This window comes from Drosophila teissieri, chromosome 2R (assembly GCF_016746235.2).
Source record: "Drosophila teissieri strain GT53w chromosome 2R, Prin_Dtei_1.1, whole genome shotgun sequence".
Classification (NCBI taxonomy): domain Eukaryota; kingdom Metazoa; phylum Arthropoda; class Insecta; order Diptera; family Drosophilidae; genus Drosophila; species Drosophila teissieri.
In genome coordinates, this window is record NC_053030.1 from 7587027 (window position 1) to 7596561 (window position 9535).

Genomic DNA, 9535 nt, shown 5'->3' on the forward strand with positions numbered 1-9535 from the left:
CTACCATTAGGTGGAAATTCTTTAATATGTACTAGGCTAACCACTTTTAACCACCGAACCGCAAAAATTCCGACCTCAAAAGCCTTCTATTAACCAGTTGACACTTGTGCCTTCGACTGCCTTAAAGCCCTTAAGTAAATTATTGCTAATGGCCTTACAGATGGGAATCGCTTGCTAGCAAAGTAATCACAACACGTGATTGATTGAAATCAATTTCCCGTCAGAGACATCTGTGAGTTGTGTGTGTTTGATTTTCGGGGTGGTGTTTGTGTTTATGCATACATTTGCTATCATTCGGTTACTTTCTCTTGTGGCAACACTTGAAAAAAGCGTTCCTTACCGGGAACTTTACAACTAGAAAAGTTTTCTTTTGTAAGTCAATGCAAGCTGTTTAGCAGTACAGAATGCTAAGCAATACTCAATATTTTAAAGCCTAGATCAATTATGGAAATTTATGATTACATTAAATTAACGAACATCTTGTTTTTGCTTGTGTATGAGAGGTGTGTTCCTATATACTATTCTTTTTATGCTTTTAGATAACGATACGTTTGAAATCAAGCATGTTGAATGAGGGTCCCTATTCCGAGATTTCTCCATTTCACTGATTCTCCACGAGAGTTGCCATAGATGCCATTTGCAGACGAGCGACAAGAGACAAGCTCAAGTTCAGGTCGTTATCCAGCCAAATTTTCACCGTGCCTTTCGGGTACTCATCTCATCTTTGAGTTGCTGATTTATTCCGCGAAATTAATTTCAAATGAGTGGCTGATTGTCATTATACGGAGTCATATATGAAGAAGCGAAAGTGCATCTATCTGGAAACCTTCGATTCGCTCCAGTCCCAATTTCCGCCCACATTGTTGGAAGAGAAAGCAAAAGGAGGCGAATACGTGGCTGGGATTTTTATAACCAAATCAGGACGGGACCAGCCATCCTGTGAGATACAGCTGCTTTCTGGCATTGCCTTTTATTGTTTTTTATGATCATTTGTATTCATCAATTTTGTATTGATTTGGCTGGGGAAAGCCAAGGCGGAGGAAGCGTTTATATGCCACAGCGGCGAAAGGATAAACAAAACTTGGCAGAGGCCAATGAATTCTGATGTTTTGTTGCCCGCCTCGTCCTTTTCGCTCCGGTTTTAGCCGCTTTCTCCGCTCCTTGGCAATTCCGCACAGCATCTTACGAATTTATGAGCTATAAAAACATCTGCCAGAACGGACGCCCCCTCTTTTTGTTACCCCACTTTATTTTCCCTGTGTGGTGAGGACAAACAAAAGTAAAGTGCTCCACTTTTTGATTACTTTCGGTTATTGTTTTTATGATTTTTGTTTCCTTTACTTTGCTTTTATTCTACATTTTGATATCACTTCTTCCGGAGTTTGTGTGTCCTTTCTTTCATTGCGTAATTTTAATTAGGCGCCAAATGCATACTAAAATACATATTTGTTTTAATGGATGGCATGTGTGTATCGGTTTGGCAAATGGATCTGAAAGTTGAGTGGGTTGTAAAAAATATTTTGTAGACTTCTTTCAAAAAGCTACAATAATATCATTTGATTTTTTTTGTAATTATCACTTTAATGTGAGAGAATTTCATTTAGCATTCGAAGATTGAATTTAAAAAAAACATTTGCGCTCTTTGAGACTTTTCAACTAAATGGAAATTCGCGCTTTATGCCATTTATTGAATTTATTAAGTTCAGAGCAAATAAATATGGATGGTAATTAACTTTTAACAGGCAAAGAGAGCACATCCTGAAGAGACTGGGACTATTGAATATTTTATAAAGCTGCGCGCGCATATTAAAATTGCATTAAAAGTGTCAGGGAAACGCTGCCTTCTTTTTTCTCCCACAGAGCCAAATTAATCCAGGAAAAGCCAAGGGGCGGTTTGAGCGGATAAAGGAGATGCCGAGCTGCGGTGGGAGAGCGAATAAAAAAATTGAATATGCAGCCAACGGAATAACTGAATTCATAAAACGCATCGCAGGCGAAATGAAATGCGGCAGAAATGAAATGTTAACAACGCCAAAAGCCGAAAAGTAGTTCGCCCATTTTCCAGCGAATATAACGAAACGGGGCATCTGCGGGCGTGTAATAAATAAAAGAGAGCAAAGAGACTTTCGGCGACATCAAAGTTATTGACAGCTGTAAAGTTCGGTGTAATCTCTACTCCCATTCCCGCATGGTAAAATGTCAGAATTCAATTAAAATTTTATGATATGCACAAAGCAGCAAAAGCAGCAAAAAGCGGCGACTCTGGGAGTCGCGCAAAGAGTAGAAAAGGAAAGTGAAGCAGGAGAAGGGAAAGTGGATGCGAAATTTCCCTGTCATAATGAAAGCAGCTGCATGCCCACTCACTCGCCTGCACTTTAGCACACATACACACACTCAAACGCTCATTGAGGCCATTGGCAGTTTCCCCGCTTTTCCCCACCATTATGCGCTTTTCCCAGCTTTTCTCTTTACTTTGTGGCGGCGACAACTGCACACAAGTGCTGCGCATTTTGATATAAATTTATGAATACCCTACCCGCAGGCCAGAGGGCACATATGCCTGCATAGCAGTTACATTTTATTGATTACTATGAGCATTACTTCCAATTATGTGCTGGTGATATTAAGAAAACAAGCTGGGACAATATCTTATCTTTGTATGTATCGTCATAATCTTGAATATTTCATTTTTGTGTTAACTATGGCCAAGAGGCAGTAATGAAATTAGGAACTTTACAATACTTCAAAAGCCCAATGCTGGCAAGAAGCTCTTTCAAAGGACGTTCTGGCCGATACCAAAAGTACTTGCCCCGACAATCTAAGCATTTTTTTGTGATGCTGTTATTGCTGTTGGCCATCTTGAGCATCATTTGTTCGGCGATTTTTGTGCTGAGCACTCGGTTTTTGCGGCAGAGGAAATAAACCGAAACGAAAATAACCATTAAAATGATGGTTATAATTTAGCTAACCATTTCGGCTGGCATTGTTTTGTAGCTGGGCCAGCTGCTAATGCGACTTTATTGTTATGGATGTGACGTTACTCTTTAGCTTTTTCTTTTTCAGGACCACTGAGTGTGCTCATGTGCATGCGGATATGCAAATGGGTATGTTAACAGGATGTTGCAGCATGTTCGTCATAAATTCTGTTGGAAAGCCGTGGTAGTGAGGGCCACAAATCGACCATTTGCAGTGACCTTTCAACTGGCGCCCATAAAACTGTCTCTCAACCGCCCCTCGCCCCCTTTGCAACCCTTTTTGGCCACTTTACAGCTTGAAGACCACGGCGCAGACCCAAGAGCGGATGTGATAAGCCTAACCCATCCGCACACTCAGTGGAGGCATTGATTACCAGCGGCCCAAATAAATTACGAGGGCTCAGTACTCGCTGGTCCACTCAAATGGCAAACTTTCCCCTGCAACTTTCACTTGGGAAGCAGCGAGACGGGGAATGGCGAAAGCAAAGCAGCCACCGGAGGCGGAATTTTTCCGCTCTATTTGCGCTGCACAGTGACTGCCAAAAATCCACTGCAGGCACCTAACACACGAAAAGATCCGAGCAGAGATGGGCAAAGACATTGACTACCAAATACCCTGCCTTAGAATTATTTTTCAGGCTTTAAGCAAGAGAAGTTCGCTGTAAATGTGAGAAAATATAGAAAAATGGCAAATGATTAAAACTGTAATTATTCAAACAAAATGTATTCTTGTTTGGGTAAAATTAAAAACAAGTAAGTGCGGTCTAGTGTATTCATTACTTATTAAAAAAAATTAATGAATTAAATATAATGATCACTTTCAAGCCACATCCTTGGGCCACCACAAAGTAGAGCGAAAAACCAACTTTGAGCTGCCATTTGCCATTTGCCATTTTCCAGGGCCCCTCTCGAGAGCGTCTTGGCAGCGATGGACGCGTGTCGGGCGGGGGCGGGGGCGTGGCAAGCGATGCGTGAATAAATCAGCTCGAGTTGCAGGCACATGTAAGTAATGTTTCCTTGGCCAGACACGAGCCCATCCCTAAACTTGCGAAGGAATGTGTTCGAGGAAATGACACAAGTGAAAATATTTCAAACACTTTGGTCCGATGTGAGCAAGGAACTTACCCAGAGTGTGATGGCGATTGTATGAGTATGCGCCATCGATTGAATTGTCTTTACGCTTTGGTGAGCGGCTTACACGACTCAGCCGAAGCTTTGATTGTGGCTGTGTGGGTGTGTGGTTGTGAGCGTCTTATTTACTCACACACCCACACTTTCTCCGCCCGGAAGTCCCGAGCCTTTACTTTCGCTTGCCTGCTCTTTCTCCTAATCAAGTGCTTTCTTCCGCAGAGTGCATATAACATTTAAAAATAGTCAGAAGGTCAAGGAGATTGGAAAGGTAAAGCACAGGCCCTACAGAAAATCCACGAAAATATGTTATCCTTTTTTATAGAATTTCCTTATTGACTTATGCTCAATGGTGTATTTGAAATTAAAGCTGAACCTTTTTCAGTGTAATTAAATTCTAAGCAATAGGAATTTAAAAACGTTCTTGAATATTCATTAGTGCCCATGCCAAACGTAAAATGTAAAATAAAAGAGTATGCATGTTTTTTAGCTTCACAACACTTTATCCTCTTGTCGTGGACCCTCATCAGATATGGTATCCTTATTAATCTTCCATTCCTGATCCCAATGCCTCACACAGATTTCTCCACTCGATTTGCACATTTGATAATTTCTGACTGCGAATCAAAATCAATTTGCTGGCCATCAACGCCCATGAGGTTGAGGTTGATGCCACGAGGTTTGACCTGGAAAGCCTTTTAGCCCAACATTTGCCTTTTCCTACGCCCTCCGCACAATTTCCTCCCAATTTCCCGCACCCATCCTGCGGATCCTTTCCTTGACTGTGCTGATTATTTTATGCCTGGACGAACGGTCAGACGGTGTCATGTTGTTGCCGGCCCCTTAGATTTTTTGATAAATTTTCCATATCGTTAGCAGCAGCAGCTGATGATGAGGAGCCAGCGGGGAGGACCACAAGGACCGTTTCGAGGTCCGTTTTAAAGGGTGTTCTCTGCCTGTTTTGGCCTGCTCTTTTTATTTACGGGCCAGATGCACAATTTGTTGTAATACAATATTTTGGCCATTAGGAGCCCGGAGTTGGGAGCAGAACAGGCAAATGGCCACTGACTTTGTTTGCTGCGCAATGTTTGCGCTTTTCTGTTTTTCTGTCTACTTTTTTTTTTATTCAGTTGCCTACACTTTGAACCTTTGCACGTGCCCCAAGTGATGGGTGGAAAATTGAGAAGACAGAGGTGCAGGATATTTAGTTCAGACAATGAAGGGGTAAATCTTCTATTTGGAAGATGACTTCTCATGTTGAATAGTATGAAATGTTGTAAGTAAGTTTGCTTTATATAGTAATTTACTATGATGCATAAACACACACAATTAAACATACTTTGATATATATTGAAAATACTAAATAAATATATTTTTAACCAATTTGGATATAACTTTATCATGAAAGTTTCAATTCTTCAGGGATTAGAGAGTATCACGATGCCTTTGACTTTGGTAATTTAACCAGTTTATTTAGACATGTTTCTGGTTTGACCCAAGCGTAATCCGACCAAGATGAGAAATAAGGATTCCAACATTTTTGGGGAAATCCCTCACACATCCTTCTTCTGTCTTACTTCTTCGTTCCTCCCAACTTCTAGTCCTTGACTGCTTAATGGAACGTAAAGTCTGCATGATTAATAGGCGTCTGTCGGTCGTTCGTCTGAGCCTCGTCAGACATTAATGCCAAGTCCTACCGAGTCCGAAAGTATACACTTTTTGTTCCCTGCCTCTACGCTCTAATGATTTCAATAAAAACACACAAAGAATGCCCGAAAAAGTCAACAGAGGGCATTTTTATTTTGTTTCAATTTGGTTAGGGGCGTTTTCTGACCGGATCGGACCAAATTGAACCGAACTGAACCGAAAAACTGGGTCCCAAACTGTTTGCTTTGTCCTGTGTTTTTTTTGCCTTTTCGAAATTTTAATAAATTGCAATCACAAACTTTTGTCCATATTAAGTATCATATTTAAAAAAAATTAGAATCCGTAATACTTGAGTATAATTCTTTATCGAACAACTTAATGATAATGTTTCGTATTGGATTTCAGTCGAGTTTTTAATTCGCGAATACTGTGTTAAACTTATCAGTTAGAAACGAGCCGATACATAACTTTCACACCAACAGGATCCATTACCGACTCAATATTTACATTTAGGGCCTTTGTATTGGACACCAAACTCATTTCATGCAATTTGTTACAGAAAAATGCTGTCATGTCAACGAAAAGTGCCATGATATATGTAGGTGGAGATTTATTTGCGTTTTGGGCACCTGAAGGTTATGTCAACGACAATAAATGGAAGTGGAAAAACAAAATTGAGGAAAGAAAATAGAAACAATCGAGGGGCTTTCATCAATTGGCCAAATGCAGAGATAAACTTCAACAAAAGCTTAGTGGCTCAAAATGTTTTTGTCTCGCAAACACAGGACATTGATACAAATGCGAGTGTATGTGTGTCCTATCTATTGCAACCATCGGAGTGTGCGTGTGTGAATAATCAAAGCAAACACAAGGTGGGGGAAAAACACTTAGCCGCACAGAGACTCAGTTGCTTCGGCCATTGCGGCGACACAGTTTTATTTAAACAAAAGAATACTTGAGCTTATGCTCAGTTTGCCGGCATCAATTTAATGGCAGTGTATGGGTGAGGGGGGTAGGTACAGCGCAGGGATATAAGTGTGTACTTACGTAGGCCGTAATGCCCACATATGCATCATCTGCAACTTTTTCGCAAATATAAATATTCTTGAAATACTTATTTTATATAGAATATCTCTTAAAAAGTTTATTTTAGCATTTGAAACCAGTATCTAGTACTAAGCTGGAGAGAGAGAAATATATAGCATACTTATATGGGTTCGGCATTCTCACTTTGAGACATTTTCCTAGAACTAATCAGAGTTTGGTAATCAAACTTTTGAAGCTTTTCCGAATGACACAATTTTGAACATTTTTCCTTACAAAACAATTAAATCGACATCGATTGCCACAAAATATATATGTAAATACAGAGAGAAAGAGAGGGAGACCCCACACTCTTCATATGATTATTAAGACCCCTGTCGACTTTTTCTCTTTTATTGTGTGTTCTGAGTCAAGGGCGATTTCTAGGTGGGCTTGACTTGATTAATGCGAAACTGTGCTACCCTCTAATGAGTCGCTGTCAGAAGCAATCAGGCTGCAGGCGCTGCTCGGCAATATCAAAGAGCGTATTAACATGCAAAGCAGGACCCACAACCAGAGTCGAAGTCAGAGCGCCAAACTGAAAAGTAGTAGGTATGGGTTGAGTAAAATACAAAACAAAAAAATGAAAAGAAAAGAAAAAACAGACTGGAAAATAAGGAGACGCGAACTTGACTTGCCACAGAAGGCGCAACAAAATTGAAAACCATTAGGATTAATGTTTAGTTGAAAGATTTGCGCGTTAAGCCATTTTTACATGGCTGCCTTCGGCTGCTCCGATTGCTAATGTAGTTTATGTGTAGGAGTGGGTGGTGCGGCAGCGCCTTTGGATTTCCCGATGCCAGGATGGCTTCAAGGCTCCCAGGGAGTATCCTTAACGCTAACTGACGTTGGCTTCTGCTGCGGATGCTGTTACTGCTGTTAGGCTTAAGGCGAGACGCTCAAACGACATGTAAAATGTGACATTTTAATGTATGCAAATGAGACGTTGAATTAAGCCAACGCACCCACACAGAGGCAGGCAGGGAGACAGGATAGGGAGAGAGGCGGATATAGGGAGAGCCGCAGGACCTGCAAGGATCCCCGCTGGTGTGCAAACATTCACTTGGCTCCATATCCGTTTCCGCTGCTCAGCATTCCCATCTCCGTGCACTGCCCTTTGTGATATGATTTGAAAATAATGAAAAGACAGTTACAGCCTTCCCCCTCACTTTTTCGGCCCTATTTTTTCGCCACCCCCATTAGTAACCCCCTCACGTTCCTGCCTGGCCGGAAATGTCAACTTAACTGGCTTGAACTGAGAAAATGCGACAAAGGCAACGCCACAGTTAATTGAAAGTACTAAAGATAAAAATATAAGCAATATGAATTTCCCTTTAAAATATGTATATGACTGTATATATTTCTTATGTTGGTAAAGAAGATAATATTATATATACCGTATTTAACTAAAGAAATACTTTTAGAGCTGGTTTGTAAACATTTGGTAATATGAAGCAACAAAAAAATAGAAAAACGAGAACCCCTCTAGTAATGAACCATAGTAAGTCCGAGTGGTGACTTTTTGCCAAATTTATTAATTTCTATTCTGTCTGCGTGCCCCAATTTGTCCTTGTCGGCGCTTTTGTCTTTCGCCAATGGATTTGTTCGATTGTTTTGGTCTTTGGCTTTCAATTTGTTGATTGTTTTTCTTGGGATTTACCCAGGAATTTGTTTTGAGGGAGCTGGATTTCCGTCCACAGAAACAATTCTGTAAAAATGTTTGAGTATAAAGTGCGTATACTTTTTGTTTGGCGTCAGATTTTCTGAGAAATGCTGGGAAAACATTTAAGATATTTGTTACTTCACTTGAAAGTTGTTCAGAAGTAAATAGAATAAAAGGAAACTGACAAAGTGTTATCTTAATTCCTTGTTTGGTAGAAACTTTGTTTGATTACAGTTATTTGAAGACTATAAATTGGTTTTAGCAACATTAAAAGCTATTCTCAAATTAGCTTTTGATTAGTCTTTAGTGTAGATGTGAATTCCGCAAAAACACATTATTAACCCTGTTTGGAAGGAAAAGAAAACCCTTTACTTGAACTCAGGGGTACACTTATATAATTAGATCCCACATTTAAATTTATGCCAACTACTTAGAGTTACCCTACATGCAAACATTTGTGGATAGAATAGAAAAAAGATGCCCACAGCCCAGGCCTAGCATTAATTATGACCCATCTAAAGCGGTGCCCAAAAGAACCTTTTGTATATGCATACATAGTAGAAGGGAGATTTATAACTCACCGATTAGGACTAGTATCACATGTAGGATGTACCAGATCTGCAAACTCGTGGCCGCCGTCCTTCCTGTGGCCGATTTTCTCACTCCTGGAGCCCCGTCCTGTTGCTCCATGTTCATCCGCAGCTGCTGGAGGCATTGGTGGTGCTCGGTTTTATGGTGGTGTGGCAGCTGGTGCTGGGTAAAGGGATCCTCCGCACACATCTTGGCCTCCGTTAAATGCCCCAAATGAGCCACGCCCACACGCACTAATGTCTTTATTAATTTCGGTGTGAAATTTTCACTTATTTCGTTTGGACATTAAGTTGTTGTTTTGGGGCTCCCCCTCTGCTGCTGCCTCTGTGCGGTAATAAAATGTTGGCTATTAATCACTTTTAATCGCGACGCGAACAAAAACAACGCAAAGTTAACGGCAAAAACTATGAAAGGACCTGCGGCCCTCGCCCCATTTTGCTGTTCCATC

General features: G+C 40.7%; 1 protein-coding gene across 1 annotated transcript in view; it reads right to left on the bottom strand.

The window, feature by feature from the left end:
- The window catches only part of LOC122614193, a 29527-nt gene extending 20251 nt beyond the window's left edge, over positions 1-9276 (bottom strand). Inside the window, exon 1 of the mRNA XM_043788714.1 lies at positions 9078-9276. Within this exon, the coding sequence (XP_043644649.1) occupies positions 9078-9276 (199 nt within the window). The remainder of the gene's footprint in view (positions 1-9077) is intronic.
- Between the last annotated feature and the right edge of the window lie 259 nt (positions 9277-9535).